Source organism: Panthera uncia, assembly GCF_023721935.1.
Source record: "Panthera uncia isolate 11264 chromosome C1 unlocalized genomic scaffold, Puncia_PCG_1.0 HiC_scaffold_4, whole genome shotgun sequence".
NCBI lineage: Eukaryota > Metazoa > Chordata > Mammalia > Carnivora > Felidae > Panthera > Panthera uncia.
The window spans coordinates 83,706,488-83,731,331 of record NW_026057585.1 but is presented as its reverse complement, the minus strand read 5'-3'; the positions used below and the strand labels follow the sequence as shown (position 1 = coordinate 83,731,331).

Sequence of the window (24,844 nt, the reverse complement as noted above, 5' to 3'; positions counted from 1 at the left end):
GGGTGGCTTAACCAAAGTCTGTCCATGGGCGCCAAGGATTTATTCTCTGGTACGGACCCTTTCCATGACAATGGAGATGAAGGGGGGCATATGCACCTGAATATTCCTAGGTCAGTGAGCAAGATAAACCTTGGAAAAGGTAGTAGTAATGACTGGTTTTTAAACAGGCTTACCTCAAATTCACTTGTGTAATAAGGGATGGGGGAAAATGAAATCTCTTAAATACTTTGAGGGTGGTGCTGTTTAATTGGTCATTCCAACGTGGATACTCCCGGGAGTTCACTCTCCCCGGGCTCTGTCCAGGTGGCGTAGCGGAGCATAGGGCTCTGCCCCGTGACGTACAGTCCCTTTCCACGACGTTGGAGATGAAGCCGGGCCTTGAGTCTGCGCCTGCATATTCCTACAGCTTCTCAGAGTCCTGTGGACGATGACTGAGGAGACAAACCATGCAGGAAACATCTAATGAAAACTAAAAGGAAAGTTTTTAGTGAGGTCTTCAATAGGAGTCTGATCCTCTTTTTTGTTTGCTTTCATTTAGGATTGAAGAGGAGCCTCACCTTACGTTGGCAGTCGACACTTTATGCTTTGGGGTACATTATTTACTTGGCAGGGACAGTTGGTGAAGTGGATGATAAATGTTTTTGTAAGCTAAGCCTGGAGGTTTAGAAGCTTGAGCACATTTGACCCCTTTTTAAAACTGCCCTTAAGAGAAATTCAAGGGAGAACAGTAGGTTTTTAAGCTTATTTTAAGAGAGAGCAAGTATGTGGGAGGGGCAGAGGGGGAGAGAATCCCAAACAGGCTCTACCCTATCAGCATGGAGCCTCAACTGAGATCATGACCTGAGCAGAAATCAAGAGTCTGACTGAGCCACCCGGCACCCTGATCCATGTGTTTCTGATGTACTTATGGATTATAATAAAGATGACTGCATATTTGTGTGGCTCCTTTTTATGTGGAAACACGACTGACCAGGCCCTGAGCTTGTCTTGTATATGCTGGCACTTGTTTACTTGAGAAAATGTGTTGGTTCCTACCAGTTCCCTAGTGTGCAGGGAAGAGCTTCCTGGTTGCATTCAAAGGTGGGTAATGCTTAGGACACCTAAGGAATTAGGTGAGAGACCAACCTACACTTGGCCACTAGACGGGAGATCTGGGTTACTGATAGACCAAGCCTAATCTTCTGTTTCCCCACAGTGTAGTACAGGCAAGTTAACCTTAGCAAATACATGATTGGACATAAACGGCAAAATCCCACCACTGTTAGCTAGTTAGCCTCTACTGCCATTGTTCCAAGTAGTGTACTTCAGCCTGAGAGAATTGTCATCCTGCTTATGATGTGAGGCTGAGTCACAATGGAAATCTTGTCAAGCACAGGCACTGACTGCCAGCGTTGGAAACTAGTCCAGGCCCTGAAGGATGGGAACTGGCAGGGAACCATCTAGAAGGTAGAGTCTAGTTCCTGGGTGGGACTAAATGAACATACAGTGGGGAGGGGGACTGTAACAGCCTCATGCCCATTTAGAAGCCATCAAGGTGATTGAGGAGATTAGAGATGATTGAGTCCTAGCCCAAATTATTGGAATGTCGAGGCAGACTGCTTCACTCCTTTGAGCCCCAGATGATAGAATTGGAGGTAGTTAAACTATGATTGTGGAGAATCTGGGAGAGCTTGCTGGGCTTACTAAATTTTTTAATGCTTATTTTTGAGAGTGCAGGAGAGGGGCAGAGGGAGACAGGGAATGCAAAGCAGGCTCCAGGCTCTGAGCTGTCGTTACAGCCTTGACTCGGGCTCAAACAGATCATAACCTGAGCTGACGTCAGACACTGAGCCACCCAGATGCCTCTTGATGGGTTTATTTTTAAGGAGTACCAACTTAAAAGGTCATCTTGAACAAGTGTTCTTGCAATGGTTACCTCTGCCAGGCACTGTTCTAAGCATTTTGGCATGTATTCATCACAATTCTGAGGTATTAGTCTAACAGGCTGATTGCTTAAGCCCACAAGTAGGAAGCAGCCTCTGCAACTATCCCCCTCTTGCACACTTGCTGGGAGGGAGCCTGTATAGCCAAAAGTCTCCTCTTTGGTATCATTGTCACATCTGCAGTCTGTGCAGGAGGTGCTCAGTAAAATGAAGTGTTCTTTTTCTCCTACAGCTAACCTGGGGATTTACAGTTTTTAGTACAAATTCTTAGCATAGGGCCGGGTAACCTGCTAGGCAGGAAATACGTGCATTTTTTTCTCTTTATGTCCAAAGTGTAGCTGAAGCAAAGCTGTTGGCGAGTTTTCTAGGCCCCACCCTTTCTGCCAAACTTCTTGTAACCTACCGGCCTGCAGGCTTTTTCTGCAAGTAGGCATTCCTAGCAAACTTGGGAGTCCCGAGACTGTCTGGGTTTGAATCCTAATACCACCAATTGCTGTTCACGCGACCTTGGGCAAACAATTTAACCTCTCTGTTTCAATTTTCTCATCCATAGATGATAAAAGTACCTACCTCTTGGGGTTTTAGTGAGATTTAAATGAGTTAATAGTTGTAAAAAGCTTACAGTCTCATAAAAGTACAATGAGCTTGTTAAGTATTCCAGCAAACAACCTGGGATATCATATCCAATAAATCTTGTTGAATGAATAAAGTCTACCATCACTTACTGTTCAACCAGGTTTACCTCAGAACCAACCCTATCTTTCCAGGAGAGATTAAGGGATTAGAAACTTGCTCAAGATCATCTAAGTAGTAAGGAGCAGAACCGGGATTCGAACCTAACTCCTAAACCATACTATGATAAGCTATTATGTTACTAGCTTTAAGCAAGACAGTGTAGTGAGGTGCATATGTAATTTAATACTCCACATACCTCTATAAAGAAGGTACTCTGTGCCCATTTAGCAGATGAGGACAACTGAAGTTGGAGGATATGTGGAATTTGCCCACGTTATACAGCCAGTAAGTGTCAGAGCATGCATCTGAGCAAGGCAACTGACTGCAGAACCTATTCTCAACCTATATTATATCATGCCTCAAAAAATACTATTTCCACCTGGTTTAAACCACTTTTTGGTATTAAGCTAATGTAACCACTACACCCTAAAACCTCAGTTTCAGTTGTAATTAATTAATATACCCATGTGCCTGGTTTTACTCAACACTGGAAAATAAAGTGGAAATGAGTAGTTTTTTGGGGAGTGAAAGTCCTTCCTCAACCATGCCTCTCCCTTACCGCCATTTCTTCCATCTTTGTGTATGTCTTTCCCTCTAATGGATGGGACCCACATCTTAATGATAGTACCTGACATTTGAGTAGGATTTGCCATGCACTAGGCATTTTTTCATCCTTACAAGAGCCCTATGTAATGCAGGGAATCTGATTAAATCCATGTTATAGAAAAAGAAGACGATCAAGATCAAGGTTATATCATTTGCCCAAGGCCACACAGAGTGAAACTTGAAGGTCTTTGTCTCTAGAACCTGAGCTCTTAAGTTTATTTTGAGAGAGGATGAGCACACATGAAGGAGGGGTGGGGGAGCAAGAGAGCCCCAAGTAGGCTTCCAGCTCAGTGCTCAATTCTACAACTGCGAGATCACGACATGAGTGAATATCAAGAGTCTTATGCCCAACTGACTGAGCCACCCAGACACCCCTAGAACCTGAACTCTTAACCACTGTCTTCACTTCCCCTTCTCATAAGCATTAGCACCTTGAGCATTCCATCATGATAATTAGCATTCTGATGTGATTATTTTTCAAACTGATGTCCGTCTAACCCAACAGTTGGATCCTCAAGAATGGAACCATATTTGTAAGCTCAGTTCCTATACTATGTCTGGCAATAGTAAACACTAGTTGATAATTTTGTTGTTTTTCTATTTTCTGTTCCATTGATTTCTGCTTTTATCTTTATTGTTTTCTTTTGATTAGGTGTAGTTTGCTTTTCCTTGTTTCTTAAGGTAGAAGCTGATGTCACTCATTTGAGAGATTTCTTTTTTTTTTCATACAGGCATTTATTGCTGTTAGTTTCCCCCAAATATTGCTTTAACAATATCCCACAACTTCTGGTATGTTGCGTTTTCATTTTAATTGAGTTCAAAATACTACCAAATTCCCATTTGGTTTATTTGATCTATAGGCTATTTAAAAGTATATTCATTTTTAAATATTTGGGAGTTTTCCAAAGATCTTTCTGTTACTGGTTTCTACTTTAATGTCAGTGTCATCTAAGAATATATTTTATATGACTTGAATCCTTTTAAATTTACCAAGACTTGTTCTATGACCTAGACCATGGTCTATCTTGATAAATGTTTCATGTGCACTTGAATATGTATTTTACTTTGTTTGAAGAAAGCAAGGTGGAATGTGAAGAAAGGTGAAGCATTCGATAAATATCAATCAGTTCAAGTTGGTTACAAGAGTTGTTCAAGTCTCCTGTATCCTCACTGGTTTTCTACTTTTTCTATCAATTATTGAGAGTGAGTTATCAAAATCTTCACCTATATTTGTGGAGTTGTCTATTTCTTCCATAAGTTCTATCAGTTTTTGGTTCACATATTGAAGCTCTGTTATTAGTTGCATATATGTTCAGGATTATGTATTTTGAATAACTGACTCCTTTATCATTTATGAAATTACTTTATTTCAATAATATTCTTTGCTCTGAAATCTACTTTGTTATTAATATAACTGCTCCAGCTTTCTTTTGACTAGTGTGACAGAGGATGTCTTTTCTATCCTTTTACCTTTAAACTATTTGTGTATTTATATTTTTAACATATTTCATGGGGTGCCTGGGTAGCTGAGATGATTAAGTGTCTGACTCTTGATTTCGGCTGGGTTAGGATCTCATGGTTCGAGAGTTCCAGCCCTGCACTGGGCTCTGTGCTGACAGTGCGGAGCCTGCTTGGAATTCTCTGTCTCTTGCCCTCTCTCTGCCCCTCCCCCAGTCTCTCTCAAAACAAATAAACATTTAAAAAACAAACTATTTCTTGTAGGCAGTGCATAATTGGGTCTTGCCTTTTTTAATTTATTAGGATAATCTCTGCCTTTTAATTGTAGTGCTTAGACCATATTTTTATATGATTAACGTTTAGGTTTGAGTCTTATCATCTTAAATATGTTTTCGATTTATCTCATCTATTCTTTGTTCCTTTTTTCTTCTTAATCTACCTTTTTTTAAAAAAAGAATCAACTAAGGATTCTTTTTTGTTTGTTTCTTTTGGGGGGGAGGGTGGGGCAGAGAGAAAGGGAAACTGCATTGTCAGCACAAAGCCTGATGCGGTGCTATAACCCACAAAGCATGGGCTCATGACCTGAGCAGAAGTCAGTCAACCAACGGAGCCCCCCAGGTGCCGCTCTTATTCTCCCTTTTAAAAAATGAGTAACTTTTTCTGATTCCATCTTACCTTCTTTGTTGGCTTACTGGCTATAACTTTGTTTTATTATTTTTGTGGTTGCTCTAGAGTTTACAGTATACATCTTCAGATTATCAGATTCTACATTCAATTGATATTGTATCAATTCATTCACTTATGATAGTATATATCATATCATTTATTCACTTATGACAGTAGAAGAACTTTATGTTGTCACCCCACAGTCTTTGTTATTGTTGTCATGTATATCACTTTTATATATGTTTTTATATATGTTATAAAACCCACAATACATTTTTTTTTGTCTAAACAGGAAACTATCTTTTTTAAAGTTTTTTTTTTAATGTTTATATTTATTTTTGAAGGAGAAAGAGACAGAGAGGGGACAGAAGAGTGAACGGGGGAAGGGCAGAGAGGGAGGGAGACACAGAATCCGAAGCAGGCTCCAGGCTCTGAGCTGTCAGCACAGAGCACGACATGGGACTCGATCCCACGAGCTGAGGGATCATGACCTGAGCTGAAGTTGGATGCTGAGCCAGCTGAGCCACCCAGGTGCCCTCATCTTTTTTAAAGTTTGGGGGCGCCTAAATGGCTCAGTCAGTTAAATGTTTGACTTCAGCTCAGGTCATGATCTCATGCTTTGTGGGTTCGAGCCCCACATCAGGCTCTGTGCTGACAGCTCAGAGCCTGGAGCCTACTTCTGATTCTGTGTCTCCCTCTCTCTCTGCCCTTCCCCCACTCATGCTCTGTCTCTCTCTATCTCAGAAATAAATAAACATTAAAATTTTTTTTTAAAAATGAAGGTGAAATAAGGTATTTTCCAGTGCTCTTCATTCCTTTGTGTAGATGCAGATTCTCATCTGGTATCACTTTCCTTCTGCCCAAAGGTCTTTTTTTTTTTTTTTTTTTAAGTTTATTTACTTATTTTGAGACGTTTAACCAACTAAACCACCCAGTCATCCCCAAAGTTCTTATTTTAACATTTCTTTTACAATGGTTCTACTGGTGATGAATTCTTTCAGCTTTCATATGTCTGAAAATACCTTATTTTCACCTTCATTTTTGAAAGATGTTTGCGCTGGATATACCTTATGAGATACAATTTTGCTGGAGTACTTTTAAAATTTTTATTAAAAAAAAAACTTTATCTTTTTTTTTTTTAAGTTTATTTATTTATTTATTTTGAGAGAGATGGGGGAGAGAGAGAGCCGAGGGGAGCAGAGAGAGAGAATCCTAAGCAGGGCTCACCTGCAGGGGGGTGCTTAATGGCGGAAGGGGGGGTCTTGATGGAGGGGGGTGGGGGCCTCAAGAGAGTCTTGAACCCACGGATTGTGAGATCACGACCTAAACCCATAGCAAGAGTTGGACGCTTAACAGACTGAGCCATCCAGGCTAGAGTGCTTTAGAGATGTTGCTCCATTGTCCCTTTGTTTGCATTGTATCTTTGTCTTTGTTCCTCTGCACATAACATGTTGCATTATATCCTTGCCTCATTTCTCTGTATATAACATGTCTTTTTTTCTGACTGCTTTTACGATTTTCTATCATTGGCTTTAAGCAATTTGATTTTGATGTATCTTGTTTCTTGTGCTTGGAGTTACTCGAGCTTCTTGGATTTTGTGTTGGTTACAGTTCTCCAGAGAAACAGAACCAACTGGATGTATGTGTGTGTAAATGGATAGATAGAGATTTATTTTAAAGAACTGGCACACGTAGTTGTGGGGACTGCCAAGTCTGAGATCTGTAGGGCACTTTGGCAGGCCAGAAATTCCAGCAAGAGTTGGTGTTGTAGTCTTGAGCCTACATGCAGTCTTGGCAGAATTCCTTCTCATAAGGCCTTCAACTGATTGGATGAAGCACATCCACATTATAGGAGGTAATCTGCTTTCCTTAAAGTCTACTGATTTAAAGGTTATCATCTCTTAAAAATACCATCACAACAACATCTAGACTGGCATTTAACTAAACAGCTGGGCACCATAGCCTAGCCAAGTTGACATATACAACTAACTATCATGGGGCGTTTGGGTGGCTGAGTCAGTTAAGCCTCCAACTCTTGATTTTGGCTCAGGTCATGATCTCACTTGGGATTCTCTTTCTCTGTCTCTCTCTGCCCCTCCCTTGTGTGCTCACTCTCTCAAAAGAAATAAATAAACATTTAAAAAAATATCACAGATCTGTAGGTTTATAGTTTATACATTTTTAAGGTGGCATTTCTTCATGTATTTTCTGTCCCCAGATCCTCCTTGCTTTCCTGTATATTTGGCCACTTAAAGTTATTCCATACTTCACTAATGCTATTTTCAATTTTTTTAAGTTCTTTTTTCTCTGTGTCTCATTTTGGATAATTTCTATTGCTGTGCCCTAAAGTGTACTAATCGTTGTTTCCACAATATTTAATCTATTGTTAATCACATCCAGTGTATTTACAATCTTAGATATTGTCAAGAAATTCACTTTGGGTCTTTTTATATCTTCCATATCTCTAGTTAACTTTTATGCATATGGAATACAGTTATAATAACTTTCAGTGTCCTTCACTTCTATCATTTGAGCCAGTTCTGGGCCAGGTTCAATTGATTGTTCTTATTATGGTTTGTGTGCAATAAGTGAAATAAATGATAGAATGTAAAAAATAATTAAAATTAATATTTCGGCTCAGAATAGGAAAAGATAAGTGGGGTCAAGGAAGTCTTCACAGAGATGGGGCCTGAATTGAGCCTTAAGTTATATCAAGAGCTCAGCAAGGCAGGAAGAAAGACACTTGGTAGGGGAAACAGCCCCAATAAAGGTGAGAAGGTAGAATGAACATGGGCACCTTCAGAGTACAGTGCAGAGGCTAAGGAGAGAGTGGGAAGTCAACAGCTTGGGGCAATTGCTGCCTGGTGCTCCGAGTACAGCACTGAAGAAATACCTGAGTCTTTAAAGATTTGTATGCAGGGCAAGTTCTCAGAGCCATGATTTAGGGTGATTAATGGGGATCTAGGTGGAACAAAATGGAGGGGAAGGGATGTGAGGCAGGAGCAGAGGCCAGGAGGGTGGTGCTTTAGACCAGAGGGGCAGAAACCAAAGCATGAAGAGGAGAGAAGAGGGAAGAATCAGAAAATAAGTTAAGGATTGAATCTTTACTTTTCAGAGAACCTTACTCTTGGCTGTAAGGATGAAGTTGGGGAGGGCGGGGAGAGGTCTAGATCCGTACAGAACATGTTTTATTTTAGGTGTGGGGTCTTCTGGGAAGAGATAGAGAGCTGAAACTTAGGGTGGAGGTCAGAACCAGACCAAATGGACTGTCCTCTCAGTTAAAAGATGATGGCTCCAGGCTGAACAAGAGCTCTGGTCCCCTTCTACCACTTGTGTGCTGACCCCAGAGAACTTGCCTCACCTTTGAACCTCATTTTTCTCATTTTCCAACTATCGTGAGGTTTCGTAAGGAACAAATGAGCTCACGGACATGGGTGGATGTGTTTCTGTGGTTAACAAAGTAAACAGTTTTACAAAATGGGTGATAATAATCATTTTATAATTACATTAAGCCATGGGAATGAGTAAGATCTTGGAAGAAGAAAGCAGAGAGAGATCAAACATCCAGGGTTAAAACTTGGAGAAATCGCACAGTATATCATCTAAAAGAGGAGTCCATGATGGAGGCAGAGGTAAATTTGGAGAGGTAAGAGACCCTGAATATGGGGAGTCCTTTGGGATGGGTTCTGCATAGTAGGAGAAATTCAGTTGGTAAATACTCACCAAAAGTATCCATCTAGAGTTCAGGTATGATTGAATGACTTTCAGAGTCAGAATCAACACGAAATGGAGAAAATACCCTTCTGCAGAGGTCCCTGTCCTGACCTCAGAAACCCTCCAGACACAATCAAATGGCCTGAGAAGTCACCTCAGGGAACATCTGGAATCTTGAACTGTTTGTATCCACTGAAGAAGGAGTGTATTAAGAGAGCATAGTCAGCTTGGTGCCTATTTTCCATCTCCAGCTCCCAACCCCAATTCATAGCCCCACATTCTTTCTTCGCTGGTCTCCCTCACTTCTCTTGCTCCCCCAACTCTCGGTTTCTCCTTCTGCCAAGTCCATTCTCCATTTTACTCTAAAACAAATTCTGCTCGTGTCACTCCCATGCCCAAATCCCTTCCCTAGTTCTTCACTGCCTCAGGATAGAAGCTGTACTCCTTGGATACACTAGGCCCTGCGTCATGATCTGACCCTTGCTCTCTAGTGTTCTCTGCTCACTCCCATAGGCACCCTCTGCCCCAGTCACACCTTGGCAGTTTCCCACAACCACTCGACTCTCTCATCGCTCCCTGTCTTCGCAAGGGATGCGTCCTAGATGCTCTGCCCTCTTAGCCTTACCTTGGAAAACCTTTCTTAAGCCCCAGGCTGAGCCAGATGCCCCTGTGCATACCCACGTCATGGCCCTGTGTAGTTGTTGATGGTCTGATTTCGTCTCATCTTTCTCTGACGGAGACCCTTTTGAAAGCAGTATCAGTATCTTCTCCGTGCAGTCTCTGCCCCGCAAGACCTTCCCAAACTTGAAACCCCGGTTTCAAGTAGTTTCTGGTTGTCAGTCCACCGGTCCGGATTTGGAGTCTCCGAAATACACACCCATTGTACCCGGGCCAGGGCGGAGAAAGCCTGGTCGGGAGCGCTCTAGCCCGAGCGCGCCACTTGCACTTCCCGGAGCGGCCGCCAGGGGCCGCCGGGCTCTTTGTTTTTCTTTCTGGCCCGGGGTCGGGGCCGGAGGCCTGCAGAGCGCATGCTCTGGGGCAGTTCGCGGCCGGGCAGGCGGGCGGAGGAGTTGCTTGTGGCGGACCTGCAGCGAGGTAGGTCGCACCCGTCACGGGCGGAGGGTCGGGGCGGAGGGTCCGGGCGGAAGGTTGCACCCCGGACGGCCACAGCTGGAGCCCTGGCAGGCCGGGTCCGTCGCCCGCGCGCTCGTGTCGGCGGCGCCGGCCCCACGTGAAGCCGGGCGGCAGGAAGGCGCGGGAGCAGGCGCGCGGGTCCCCGGCCCCGCGGGGCGCCCTGGAGCCGGCCCGGCCCCGCCTGGCTCGAGCGAGGGCCGCGCGGCCCCTCTGCCGCCGCGCCTCTCTCGTCCGCCCGCGGCGCCCGCGCGGGCGGGAGATTCAAACGGCCCGAGCGCGGCCGGCCGGGTGCGCGCGGCCGCCGTGACCCCGCAGGGCGCAGACCCGCGCGCCTCGCGGCCCGGGACCGGCAGCCCCGGCTGCGCTTCCGGAGAGGGGAAAGTGGTTTTGTTCAGCATTCGTCCGGAGGATGCGATTGGCAGAGCAGCGGGGAGCGGGGGGGATCCTGCCCGGAGAGTGTGTGCCTTAGGAGCGCGAGGTATAGGCTGGCGAGGGTCTTCTGCAGGGCAAGAAGTCAGCGTCACCAGGCACCAAGAGGAAGACTGTTGAGCCTTGGAGAGGTGTGCTGTGAACCCCGCATCAACTCAGCTGTCAACTGATTTTTACTGTCTGTCTACTTCGTGCCGCGCTGGCAGGGCTGAGGAACAATGGTGAGAAGGGCCCCGTGTGGCCCCTGGTCTCCTTGGGGAGACCCCTGTGGGGGCCTCGGCTAAGGTCCAGTGTGCCACCCATGTATGTCCGTGGACCCAGCGGCGCTGCTGCTGGCAAGTCATTCATTCATCAGATGGTAATTGAGGTGCTCCAACCAAGTGTAACTTGTGTGTCCTGGCAGAAGTCCAACGTACGGAGTGGTATGGAAACTCTTGAGGGGGTCACCCAACCCTGCCCAGGAGGGTCCGGATGGCTTTCCGGGTGAGATGACTCTTGGATGGGGTTTTCAAGGACAGTGGAGTTATTCAGCCCACAGAGGTGGAGGGGTTAGTGCCATCCAGCCAGGGGCATGGAGAGGCACGAAGGTAAAGGTGAGTTGGGGTCAGAAATACCATAGATGTTTCAGTGCGGGGTACGAAGAAAGGAGTAACAAGATAATACAGCAAGGACCAGGTATCGAGAGGTCTGGCGTGCAAGACCAAGAAACACTGGGTGAGGGTGGAGGAGGCAGGGAGGGGGTCACCCAAGAAGGGCATCAGAATGGGTCTGGAAAGATGGAATTAGGAGTTCACCATGCTTTTGTCACAAAGACATCCCAAGAGCAGGAATACTGTTCAGCTTTGTAGCTTATTGGTTAGGTACCCTTGAGCCACACCCCCAGTCTCCTTGGGCATTAGATTCCTTATCTGTAAAATGAAGGTAAGAGGTGTATGGTGAGAGTTCCTTATATCCTGTATTTTTCATAAAGCAGTGATTCTAACATCCCGTGGAAGCTGAGGTCCCTTTTCCCCAGGATACCTCTGCATGCAAGGGGGCTCCTCTGGTGAACTCCTGGAGTGAAGTGTATCAGCTCTGTGGCTGGCACATAGCAGGAGCTCAGCAAGTGTTTGGTGACAGATGAGACTCTCTCCTCCCTTTCTTCCTGGGGACCTTTCTTACAAAGAGATTCTTAAGCTTCTGAGTCTGGCAGGCAAGTGAGGAAGTAGGGGTGGTGGCAGGGACAGCTGCTGTGGTCAGAGAGGGCTCTATCTTTCTTTGCAGAAACCAGGCTGTGGAGGGGTCATAGGAGGTCACAGCAGGAACACCAGGCCCCTGGTAGACTGTCTAGTCTGGCATACCTTCGTTCACCACCTGAGGAAACTGAAGCCCAGGGAGAAAGGGGAAGAGGAGGAAGGGGGATGCTCTGGTGCTGATGGGAAGTGGTCAGGAGACCTGGGATCTCACCCCACCTGTGTGGCCTGGGGCACAACTTTTTTCTCTGTAAAACCAGGGTGATCACACTTAGCTCAGAGGGCAGGTGTGAGCATTCCAGGCATCATAGATGCCTATTAGTGGAAGTTGACTCTATATCTGACCTTACTCTTTTGTGACTGTGTCTCACTCTTCTCCCCGACTGTAAGCTGCTGAGGATGGAAGCTGTGTTTGTTAGGGGGGTTTAGGATGGGGACAAAAGATTGCTGCTTATTCCTAGTCGAGACACTTACTGTGTGATTAAGAAAACACACCCAGAGCAGTTAGAGAGGGTGTCCATACAAAGAACTGATTTGTGTAGTAGAGGATGTGAAGGACTCCACCTTGAAAAAAGTTTATTGTTTGTTTACTTATTTTTTTAAATTTTTTAACATTTATTTATTTTTGAGATAGAGCATGAATGGGGGAGGAGCAGAGAGAGAAGGAGACACAGAATCTGAAGCAGACTTGAGGCTCCAAGCTGTCAGCACAGAGCCCGACGTGGGGCTCGAACTCACGAGCCGTGAGATTATGACCTGAGCTGAAGTCGGACGCTCAACTGACTGAGCCACCCAGGCACCCCTGTTTACTTATTTCTTTAAGCTCTAGGCCCAATATGGGGCTTGAACTCGTGACCCCGAGATCAAGAATTGCATGCTCCTCACACTGAGCCAGCCAGGTGCCCCCAGGGCTCCACCTTTTAGAAGGTGCTCTCTCATCCCCTGCCCTGCTTGCAGGATTGCTCACGACAGCATTCTGCTATACCTAGAGACCTCCATCGGAGAGGCAGAAATTCTTAGGCTCAGAGAGAACCCGGTCTGTCCTTCCCCTCATTTTTCAGTGGGTCCAGCACCCACCTGGCCCACCCTGTCAGACCCAAGCTGCCTCAGTGTCTCCTCTCTTATCTCACTGTCCTCTCCCTCTTAGGTAGCTTCAGCCCTCACTCGTTGTGTTTGGCCAAGCTCATGGGGGGATCCTGGGGAGGCCTGCCTGGGCTGCCTCCAACCTTGCCTGGATCATGGTCTGCCTTTGGCTGATGTGTTTTTTTGTTTGTTTTTGTGGGTTTTTTTAATCAGTCATACATACCTGAGTTCTATTCCTGACTCTCTTTTACTGACTGTATGAATTTAGGCAAGTAAATTTATTTCTCTGAGCCTCAGGTGCAGCAATTGAATTAGAAGCGATAGTCCTTCCTCATCTTGTGAGGAGTAAAAGATTGTTGGCATACAGACGATAGGAGCGGCCAGTGCCCCAGAGTGGCTCACGTTTTAAGGAGTAGGTTGGTATGATGGACAGACATGTAAATTAGAGTAATTACGATCCAGATCCAAAAGTCTGTCCCGTTTCTCTGGGAGAGAATGATTCCTTTGGGATGAGGGGAAAGATCTGGAAGATTTACCAGTGGAGGTGACTTTGGGACTGAGTAGACATTCTTCTAGTAGGATAAGGGGTGGGAAGGTATAGAGATGCAAATGGACAGAGAGAACAATAAGCAGTCTAAGATTGTGTGGGAAGAGTAAGGAGATTGTGACAGAAAAGGGATAGGCCAAAAGTTATGTCAGTACCAGAGTCTGGAGCCTTCCGTACCAGGCTAGAAAATGTGGGCTTTATCTTCCAGGCAGAAGGAGCCAGTGGGGAGTCTGAGCAAAGAAGCACCTTGTTTCAGGTTTGAGGTTTAGAAAGATCATGAATGACTTCTGGAATGGGATGGGGTAGGTATCAGGAAGACCAGAGCCAAGTTGCTGTCTTTTCTTGGGGAGAAGGTATGAGAGATAGTTCCCAGGCAGGCTGAGAGACTGGGGAACATTGGGGAGGGAGGTGGCAAGGACACCAGCTTTGGAGTCTGACCGACTTGGTTGAGACGTTCACTTCCTCTTCCAGTCTTGGGTGAGATACTTTACCTTTCTGAGCCTCAGCTTCCTCGTCTGTAAAATAGGATCAATGTTCATAGCTTGCGGTGAGATGCCCCACAATTTTAGCCAAAACACAGGTGTGTAAGGAGATGTTCACTGGGTTCCAACCCACAGTAACACGTTTTTTGTTAGCGCCCCCATGATACCAACCACCTCATTTATTTTTCTATCTGCACTTCAGGCCTTGCCTACAGGTCAGCCCAGCGTCGGCACCAGTATGCTGACATAATTCTCTTCCCTGTGCTTTCACTTCACTTCTTGTTGTGAGTACTCTTCCATCCTGTTACACGGCCTCCGTCTGTGGCACAGCTAACCTCTACAGGTCATTTTGATGAACTGATGGGAGATTTGCCTTTAGCAGGATAGAGCCCTGGACACACTCAACTGGCTGCCGGCTTGGCCAGGGATCCAAGTTGTCTACCTGAAACAAGGGATACCTGTTCTATCCCACACCCTTCACCCACCCAGCTCTGCGTACTTCACATCTCTCGTTGGCTCCCAACGACTTCAAGCTTCAGGAAAACACCTGGAGAAACGGTCTTCTCAGTCTCTTCTCTCCTGTTTGTCCCCCAGTGTTCTCTATCTCACTAATAGAAGTCTACCATCCTCCTAGTCATTTTCTTTTAAGATTTTATTTTTAAGTAATCTCTATACCCAGTGTGGAGCTCCAACTCATAAACCCCGGGACCAGGAGTCACACACTGCACTGACTGAGCCAGCCAGGCGCCCCATACCGGCCTCCTAGTCATTTAACCCAACGCCTAGGAGTCCTTGTGTTTGGCCAAGCTCATAGGGAGATTCTGGGGAGGCCTGCCTAGGATCCTCTGGATTTTTTTTTTAGGATGAAGAAGGTCATTCTGGATCTCTCCCTCTCCCTCACTCTGCACATCTAATCCACACATCGAATTTGTCTCCTAAATTGATCAGTTTTGTCTCCTTTTTCTCTATTACCTCAGACAGACCAAATCAAGTCACCATCGTCTCTCCTTTGGATGCCTGCAATAGCCTCCTCTTCCAGTCCATTCCATTTTCTTTCCAGTAGCCAGAACAGCCATTTAAGAATGTAAATCTGACGAAGACTTTCTTAAAATTTTTCTGTGTTCCCTACAAGGTGTTGCATGATCCAGCCCCTGCTCTCCTCATGTCGTCTGACCAGTTGCTCTCCAGCTGAAGCTGCACTGGTCTCCCCACGTTCCCAAACATGCCATTTAGCAGACCACTTTCGTCATGGTCTTGCCCTACTGTCTTTCTCTCATATTTCAGGTCTTAGCTTAAATGTCATCCCCTCCGACCACTCTATTCCCCTACCCCAAGGCATTTTATTTTTTTAGTGTGGTAACACAAACATAAAATTTGCCATTTTAACCATTTTTAAGCATATAGCTCAGTGTTAAGTACACTCACATTGTTGTGTCCCCCCAAGTGATCTCTTACCGTATCTCCTTATCCTTCACTCAGCATCATCTGTAATGTGTCTTCCATACTACAGTGTAAGCTTCATGGGAACAGGGAGAGGGGTAATCCCCTTTTCCTTGCTACACCTGACCCAAAACCAAACAGTGGTGATAGGCACTTAATGAATATCTGTGGAACAAATGAATAAACGCTGCCATGTATTGAGTACTTACTGGGTGTTTAGCACTGAAAACAGATATTTCATTCAGTTTTGAGGGCAGCCCTGAGAAGTCATTGCATTCCCCTTGACAGATGAGGATACAGCTCAGAGAGGTCAAGGCTGCTGGCTAACCATGGCCACAAAAGCTGGGGTGAACAAGCCACAGCCCTGGCAGGTGAATCCAATTCCCTCTAATCCCCGAGAATGTGCATTTTTAGCATGGTAAGAGGGGTCTCAAAGAGGTGGGTTGGAGAGGAGGAGTCCCACCCCAAGAGGGGGAATCACACCCCAAGGGAATAAAAGTTGGGTGACGCTCAGAACTGCCACCTCATCAGAGTCAGAACTGGGCCAGTCACAACCTGTAGAAGCAGCTCAGCCTGCCGAGGCTCAGCCTACACTGGCTTGGAGAATTCTAAACCTTTGGCTACTTCCTCATCTTCAGTCCTTTGTTCTGCCCCAGGATAGTTAGCAGGAAAGTGCCTGGAAATTCAAGAGGCCATTGGCCTTGTGTTCATTACTCTGCAATAGGGAGCTGGAGGGGCTGAGGCTGTAGGACCTACTGGAAGAAAGACATTGGGGTGGGGGGGGAGGGAGGTGCAGGGTGCTGGTTAGGGCCACAGCTGAGCCTGAGAAGGACTCTGGAGTTCTCATTCCATTTTTAGTGTTGGGTAGAGTCTCATCCCTTATCTACAAAATGGAGGAGAGGTGGGTTAGATTAGCTTAGAGCTATTCTCAGGCATTACCTGGGACAGGCCCTAAATGTTGTAATACTGATACTAATTTATTACATTTACAATATTAGCTCATTTAATCCTATGTAACAAAGATGTAGGTACTATTATTATCCCTGTTTTACTGAGGAAGAAACTGACTCATGAAGAGATTAAGTAATTTTGCCTAAGGTCAAGCAGCTAGAAAGTAACTGAGCCCAGATTCTGGCCCTGAGATTCTTAATTGGCACAAGCTATATTATTTCTACATCAGGATAGCTCTAAAGTGCCCTGGCCCCTGCCAGAGGGTTTACAATTCTGGTTTCGGGAGCTCCAGGCTTAGACAATTTGACTTCTTTTCACAAGCTTAAAGACCAGGGCTCAATGAAGATTTATTTCCGGGGCTGGGTATGTGGAGGAAAGAGGCTTTGGACACAGTTTAGGCTGGATTGGAATTGAGAGAGCTGGGGAAAATGTCTCTGTTCTCAGCAGCCTTGAGGAAGACAGGGAGAACATGGCAGGACAGCAGCAGCTAAAGGCAGGAGGGGTTTGGGGCTGAGGCTCGTAGCTGCCCTGGATGGAACCTTAGCTGCCCTGGATGGAACCTTTCTCGTAACTTATAAGTGGTTTCCTTTCCCCTTTCTCTAATACCTGGTGAGCATGTACACAGTGTTTATTTATTATTGGACTGTTTAGGAAGGCCACGTTCCTTGTAGGAATGGGACTTTTGGATCAAAGGGCACAAATGGTCTGGTTTGGTTTTATTTAATGAGAATCGTGCTTTTTTGTGGATGGGAGGGTCTGATAACAGTAGTGCTTCACCAGAGTTACTAGTGGTATCTCAAGGTTGAGGGAGAGCTATGAGAGATACTTTGTTTGATGTTCTTAAAGGTTTTAATCTTTTGTAATAAAAAAATTTAAAAAAGTACATGTAATGTTGTTAGATATCTTAGATAATATAGGAAGGTACAAAAAGAAAAAAATTATGTGTCTATAATCCCATTTTCCAGAGGTTACCATTGTTAATAATGAACGTACTTCTTTCCACACAGTTTTCTACACATATTTTTACACATGTATACATTTTTTAATGGGATGATGAAGTGTTTTTTCAGTCTTATATTATTTGGCAATGGTGAGCATCTTCCGATTCAATAAATAAATCTCTGAAAGCATCACTTTTAATGGCTTCATACCATTCTATTATAAATATACCACGTACTTTCCAGCTCCTACTATTGAGTACATGGGTTGCTCCATTTTCCTTTTTAATGTTATGACAAATACAGTAGAGAATATTTAGGGAACTTAATCTTGGGATGTATCCATTATTCTGTTACCATTCTTCTCAGATAAATTCTGAGAAGCGGAATGGCTGGAATCCCTCTTACCTTTTTTAGGGTTATCTAGTGAGAGCAGGTAAATGATTGCCATGAATGAAATGGAGTATTTGCCTGGGTTTTTCAGGAAAGGATGCCACCCAAGCGTATAGCTAAGAGAAGGTCACCTCCAGAGGATGCTCTCCCCAAAAGCAAGAAGGTGAAGGGTAAGTTGGCTTTGGCCTCTATCTCTGAATGGGTGGCCTCTTGGAGCCCCCATATTCTGGGACTGGGCTCCTTCCTCCCTGACCTCTGGAGCTGAGGGACCTGGAAGCCCAAGAACTCCACCCAGCTGGAGTCTCTTGTAGCTTACTGAATCCCACCCTCTGAGACTCCTAAAGCAGCAGAGACTTGTCTACAAGCACTCAGGTAGTACTGGGAGGTGGTGGGGGGGGTGGGGGGTGGTATGAGACCCTAGGACTTTGCTCCCTGCAGTAATGCACCAGCGCTAGGACCATTGACTTCCAGAAGTAGGTTCAAGTCCAGGCTCTGCCACTTTGCAGTCGTGTAGCTTCGGTTAAGTCACTTAACATCGCTGAGCTTGAATTACCTGATTCATACAACAGCTCAGCACCAATCTCGCTGGGCTGTTAAGAGGAAAATGAGATAATGTCCTGGTAGCATTTGAGGAAGGTAGTTGTGGTTTCCTTTCCTGGGACCCTGGAGGGAGACAGTGAGGAGAGCAATCCAACCCCAATCCGGGAGGGGATAGTGTGGACCCACACTTAGACAGTGTCTGTCTTTTGCAGACCCTCGTAACCAGGCAGTGAGGGCTGGTGCCTCCCGTCGTGTTCCAGGTGCCCACGGGCCGAGCCCTCCTGACCAGAAAACCCGACCAGGTGGCTCCCTGCCCAGGGCACCCTCTGCGCAGCCATAGCGGCCCTGGCAGCTGTGGCCACACCCCCGGAGGGAGGGTCTGGACGCCATAGGTTGTCCGGGGCCGTGGGCGACCGTCACTGGGCAGCAGATGGCCCATTGCTGCCCGCTGGTTGGCTTGTACCTTTTTGCAAATGTCTGTCTTATGTCTTACTCCCGCCCCTTCCTCTTCTGCTGCCTGTTTGTTCCCAGATAGGCACGGAAGGGTTGGGTGTGAATACGTGTGGGAGTTAGTCGCAGCCAGAACATGGAGGCTAGGAACGATGCTCTGACCCATGTAGGTTCCCTTGGTTTCAGTGCAGACTTTACTATTTATTAGATTTGTGACCCTGGGAAGGTATTTAACCTCTCTGAGTCTCTGTTTCCTTTCCTATAAGAAAGGATCCTAATATGGAAGGTCTGTAGCATAATTTAGGGGACTACAAAGCAATTTCACATTAGTGGAGTAAGCAGTCAGGAAAGGGTAGACATTATGTGAATCCTCGTTGGCACAGTGACTCCTAACTGAGAACTTGGAGCTATTTGGGAAGACTGTCTGTATCCTCATTCTTCTCTTCCCCACCAAGATTCATTTCACAATATTGAGTGTCTTCTTGTTAACATTTCCTCCCTCATATTAATAATGTGCTCAGTTTTTAATTTTCACAAAAACCATGTGACACAGTTATTTTTGCTATTCACATATCGGAGATGAGGAAATTTAGGCTTATTAGAAAAGCCATATTACTGGTCTGTGGCAGAGCAGGGACTTGAACCCAGGTTTTTGTGATCCCAGAGCCCATGCAGTGGAGAAAGAATGACTCCTCCTTTCCCCTGTCATCTTGCACACTCAAGGGCTGTCTTCTTCACCCCTCAGTCTCACATAGGTCCCACAGCACAGAACCAGGCATGGTGCTGACACTGGGCCAGGGCGATGTGGGCCAGCTGGGGCTGGGCGAGAATGTGATGGAAAGGAAGAAGCCAGCCCTGGTGCCCATTCCGGAGGACATTGTGCAGGCTGAGGCTGGGGGCATGCATACCGTGTGTCTAAGCAAAAGCGGCCAGGTAGGTTGGGGTGGGTGGCACAGGATTGGACAGGGCCTGGGCTTGGGGGTTCGGAGAAGGAACCTTGAGCCACAAAAGTTACTCTGTGGCGATGGTGCTGGCTAGCTGAGCAGGGAGTGGCCTAAACGAGAATGGACTGAGGCCAGACCTTGCACTAATGAAGGCATCTTGGCCACAGGTCTACTCCTTCGGCTGCAATGATGAGGGTGCCCTGGGAAGGGACACATCAGTAGAGGGCTCAGAGATGGTTCCCGGGAAAGTGGAACTACAAGAGAAAGTGGTACAGGTGTCGGCAGGAGACAGTCACACAGCAGCCCTCACTGAGGATGGCCGAGTTTTCCTCTGGGGCTCCTTCCGGGTAAGACTGGGTCTGGAGAACTGCATGGGGGTTGGCTGGCTGAATTAACTGGTGAGGCCCCAGTGATAATCCATCTCTACCTCCCTCTTGTATGTAATGGTGGGGAAATCAAGGCCCAGAGGCAGAGCTTGGGCCCAGACCCAGGTCTCTTCATCCAGGCCTGTCCACATTTACCTTGAATCTACATTATGAAATGTGTATCTTGGGAAAGCGTGGATCAAGGATGCCTTTAAGCTGAGGCTAATCCAGGAAGCTTACTCTCCTCACCCATCTCCTTCAACCTCTCTCCTCCCCAGCCATCTCCTACATCTGTCAGGGGTTTTGGGGTGCATGGGAAAGATTGTCACATCTCAGAATTTTGAAGGCAAGGGAGTGCAGTTTAAACAGAGTCAGCGTTAAAGTTGTTTTGGTACTTTGGTGTTTATTTTGAAATGTTAAAAATAAAGGAATCTGATAAGGTGTTTCTTCATCAGGACTGTTTTTAAAAATTTTTATGGAGAATTTCAAACACATAAAAGTGATCAGAAAAATAACATTGAACACCCATCTACTCGCCTCTATAGTCATCAATTTGTGGCCAAACTTGTTTCCTCTCTACTCCCATCCACCCCACCACCCCGATCCTTTGTTATTTTAATGCAAATCCCAAGCCACATACTATTTCATTCATTAAGTATTTCATTATTTGTCCCGGCTCCTGCCCACCTCTTCATCCCCATCTGGCACCAGTGTCCTTCACCAGACAGCTCTGTGGTTGCCTGCAAGCCTGGACCTGACTGGTATGGGGCAGGCACGACTGGCTGGTAAGTGCTCTGCCCTACCTTCCAGGACAATAATGGTGTGATTGGACTCTTGGAGCCCATGAAGAAGAGCATGGTACCTGTGCAAGTGCAGCTGACAATGCCTGTAGTGAAGGTGGCCTCAGGTGAGTCTGGGGGTACTCGCTCTAGGCAGGAGTTGGAGAACCTTGTTCCGTGGCTGGCCTAGCCCTGGGCCCTACAGACAAGCCCTGCATCCTCTGCCTTCCTCTCCCCCTCAGGAAATGACCACTTGGTGATGCTGACAGCTGATGGTGACCTCTACACTTTGGGCTGCGGGGAGCAGGGCCAGCTGGGCCGTGTGCCTGAATTATTTGCCAACCGTGGTGGCCGGCAGGGCCTTGGTAGGTGGCTTAGGTCCCTCTGGCGGGGCAACTTGGCACGCCACCCCCTGGTGAAGGTCAGAGGCAAGAGCAGTTCCCTAATAGTCTTTAGGCTTGCATCAGATAGACCTTAACCTGGTAGTTAAGAACTCTGACTCTAGAGCCATACTACCCTGGATTTGAATTGTGGTTCTGCTACCTATTGGCTGTGGGACTCTGGACACAGTTTCCTCATCTCTAAACCTACTTCATTGGGTTGTGGTGAAGTTAAATGAGCTAACATAGAAGAATGTTTGGCACGTGGTAAGTTCCATGTAAATGTTAACCTCTTAAGGCTGTGGGAGACTGAGTGAGGCACTTGTACTCTCATGGCCTCAGTTTCCTCTTCGGTTTAATAGGGAGAAGAATGCCTGCTTAGTCTCCCTCCAAGGGCTATAGTAATGGGGAAAAAAGCACAGGGCAGACAGAGAAGCTGTGTGTGTCTGCCACTGACCCTTGCCTCTCTGCCTACAGAACGACTCTTGGTCCCCAAGTGTGTGATGCTGAAATCCAGAGGAAGCCGGGGTCACGTGAGATTCCAGGATGCCTTCTGTGGTGCCTACTTCACTTTTGCCATCTCCTGCGAGGGTCATGTATATGGATTTGGCCTCTCCAACTATCATCAGCTTGGTGAGTCCCAAGCCTAGCATCTAGCATACCCCAGAGTGACTTGGGTTCAAATCCTGGCTTCACTCATTGATTGCTCGCTCTTGATGGGGTCAGCTAACCCCTCAGAGCCATATTTTTGTCACTGTAAAGTGAAAATATCCATATCTTGGTGTTTGTTGCGGGGGGAGGCGACCTTGCTGCGTGAGAGAATGAAGAAGGACAGCTCCTTGGACAGCTTCACCCTTGACAGCTCTATCCTGGCCTTTTCCTCCCAGGAACCCCAGGCACAGAATCTTGCTTTGTACCCCAAAACTTGACATCATTCAAGAACTCTACCAAGTCCTGGGTGGGCTTCTCTGGTGGCCAGCATCATACAGTCTGCATGGATTCAGAAGGTGGGACCTCTGGGTTGAGGGTGGAGTGTTCCTTGGGCATAAGCCCAGTAAGATACGGAACCTGGGCCTGCTCCATGGGTTGGATCAGATGTGGGTCCATGAGGGCCACCCCCATCCCTCAGAGTCCTGGCACCCCTCCAGGTATGAATGAGTTCCCAGGACAGTGGGGTCCTATGGGGCCTCTATCAGGACTCCCCCAGAACTGGAATATACTGCAGACATTTTTACCACCCTGGGAGTGGGGACCAGCTCCCACAGATATGGGAACTCAACTGGCCTACCTGGAACATGCCCTCTGGTACTCTTTATCTCTCCCCTCCTCCCACAGGAAAAGCATACAGCCTGGGTCGCGCTGAGTATGGGCGGCTGGGCCTTGGGGAGGGTGCTGAGGAGAAGAGCATACCCACCCTCATCTCCAGGCTCCCTGCTGTTTCCTCAGTAGCTTGTGGGGCCTCCGTAGGGTATGCCGTGACCAAGGATGGTGAGTGGGGCTGCCCACATTCGGTGTGGTTGGGGCTTGGGGGTCATGATTCTTACCAAACTGTTCACCAGCCTCTGATGTCCATCATTGAATAGAGCTGAGATACACAGAGCACTGTTTGTGATGACAAACAGTCTGATTGTCTGAAGTTCTGACTTTGATGGACATAAAATGAGTAAACAAATTATTTTAATAAGGGTGATTTGTTTTGTAGCATAGAAAAATAGTGGAAGGGGATATGTCACTGAGGCCCAGATAGGCAGTAGGACTTGAATCCAGGTCTCCAGACTCCTAACTCAGGCTTCTCTTTACATTTTCCACCAAGGTGACCTCTTTATTTACAACCAGAGAGTTGTACTTAGAATTTTACTAGGAGAAAGAAGGCTTAGTCATTGGGGTCATAGCAGGCACAGCAGAGGAGAGTGTGAACCACATGGTCACTGGTCACCAAAGCCTGAGGGGGACAGCAATGGGCACCTTGAGAAGGCTGCAGCTGATAGAAGCGCTTGACCTGGGATTATCTGGGAAGAGTTCCTGAGGAAGTGGAGCTTGTACTACACCTTAAAGGTTCAGTCCTTTATGATACGCAATGGAGGGCATGGAGGGCATCTGAAGTGCAGGAGCATCTAGAGCAGTCCCACAGGTCCTTGGAATGGAGGGTGGTATAGGGGTTGGGGAGTGGCCAGTCATGTAGGACCTTGAATGCCATTCTTAGGAGCAGGGAGAAGTCTTTGGCAATGTGGTCTCTGGTTGACAAAGCTGTTTTTTAAATCCAAGATCTCCTTGGCTTCTCTCAGCTTCCCTGAACTGCTAGAGGCTGGGACATTGCTAGGCTGCTACAGGCCAAAGCCAAAATTCACCCTCATGTTCCAGGCTTCTCACACTACAGAAAGGTGGGGCTAGGAATCCTGGAGACAGCTGCCCCCATTTCTCTCCCTTGTAGGTCGTGTTTTTGCCTGGGGCATGGGCACCAACTACCAGCTGGGCACGGGGCAGGAAGAGGATGCCTGGAGCCCTGTGGAGATGACAGGCAAACAGCTGGAGAACCGTGTGGTCTTATCTGTGTCCAGTGGTGGCCAGCACACAGTCTTACTAGTCAAGGACAAGGAACAGAGCTGATGAAGCCTCTGCGGGCCTGGCTCCCGCCACCCACCCCCCCTCCTGGAACTGGGAAGCTATGACTGTAGATTCCAGCAGGCCTCCCCCAGCCCTGAGTACTCTGTCATCTGCCTTTTTCCTATCAGCAGAACAGAATCCTTTCCCTCTTTTCTGTCCTCCTTTCCTGAGTCATCCTACAGTCTACAGGATGAAGGGGGAGGGGGGAAATGAAAAAGGGGAGGGGGTTTTGGCAGCTGGAACATTGCTCGCCCCAGAGTTATGTGGTTAGACCTTTCCCCCTCGTCCCTACCTCCCATGGTCCTGGCTGACCCGGGTTTTGCCTGCCAAAAACCAAAAATTCCTCCCCTGGGGATTTGGTGCCCACATTCTGAGAGGTTGGGGGCTCATCAAGCCCTACTGTAGCCATGTGCCACCCTCTGTCCTTCACAATCCACAGGCAGACAAATGGTATGGTGGTCAGACCCAGCTGTCATGGACTTATGCCTGGGGGAAACTGGAGACCGGGCAGGGCTGCCCAGCCATGGGCAACTCCAAGCCAAATATTTGGCCCTCAACAGATGTCCACAGGGAAGAAAAAACAATGATCCTTCACTTGGTCAAGAAAAAAGCCAATCAGCCTTTCTCCCAGAAGCACAAAACATTCTGCCCTTCAGGCATTGCCTGAGAATTCTGCCCATCCAACATGCCTTACCTGCAGCCAAGGGCCTGAAATCTGGAAAGGAAGCTACATCTGCAGGGCAGGACATGGGGGGAGTGGGGAAGGAGGATTTTATAAACAAATTTAAAGCAATACTGAGAGTGAAGGGAGGGAGGGGAAAGGGGGCAGAGGCTTGTGCCCAGAAAGGGAAGCAGCAGCTTGTACAGTGGCTGAGGAAATAGAAAACAGTTTTGATTTTTTTTTAATGTAAAGTATTTTGGAGGGGAGAGTGAACTCTTTTAACACTTTGAATAAATTTAGAGTTTTATAAAACAGGCCACTTGTTTTCTACATACTCCCTGCTTTTTTTAAGGGAGCACCTGTGTTGGGAAGAGCAGAATAAACCCACACC

At 46.8% G+C, this 24,844-nt stretch overlaps 1 protein-coding gene and 1 non-coding gene across 7 annotated transcripts in view; both read left to right on the top strand.

Annotated features, from left to right (window-relative positions):
* The window catches only part of RCC1 (regulator of chromosome condensation 1), a 287,208-nt gene that overhangs the window by 1,445 nt on the left and 260,919 nt on the right, over window positions 1-24,844 (top strand). The window contains exons 3-14 of one of the 6 annotated variants that reach the window (XM_049618794.1): window positions 539-1,446; window positions 8,900-9,033; window positions 17,822-17,900; window positions 18,483-18,572; window positions 19,466-19,653; window positions 19,832-20,011; window positions 20,840-20,936; window positions 21,051-21,173; window positions 21,666-21,821; window positions 22,076-22,195; window positions 22,524-22,676; window positions 23,620-23,941. In XM_049618794.1, the coding sequence (XP_049474751.1) occupies window positions 17,828-17,900; window positions 18,483-18,572; window positions 19,466-19,653; window positions 19,832-20,011; window positions 20,840-20,936; window positions 21,051-21,173; window positions 21,666-21,821; window positions 22,076-22,195; window positions 22,524-22,676; window positions 23,620-23,795 (1,356 nt within the window). In that variant the 5' untranslated portion in view covers window positions 539-1,446; window positions 8,900-9,033; window positions 17,822-17,827 and the 3' untranslated portion in view covers window positions 23,796-23,941. Of the gene's footprint in view, window positions 1-538; window positions 1,447-8,899; window positions 9,034-10,135; window positions 10,197-10,457; window positions 10,886-17,821; window positions 17,901-18,482; window positions 18,573-19,465; window positions 19,654-19,831; window positions 20,012-20,839; window positions 20,937-21,050; window positions 21,174-21,665; window positions 21,822-22,075; window positions 22,196-22,523; window positions 22,677-23,619; window positions 23,942-24,844 lie in introns of those variants that run through there. The other 5 variants (XM_049618797.1, XM_049618795.1, XM_049618793.1 and 2 more) reach the window with 5 other exon arrangements.
* LOC125913814 (small nucleolar RNA SNORA73 family) lies at window positions 257-461 on the top strand. Its single transcript, XR_007455106.1, has one exon. It is a non-coding gene; the product is annotated as a small nucleolar RNA SNORA73 family (small nucleolar RNA).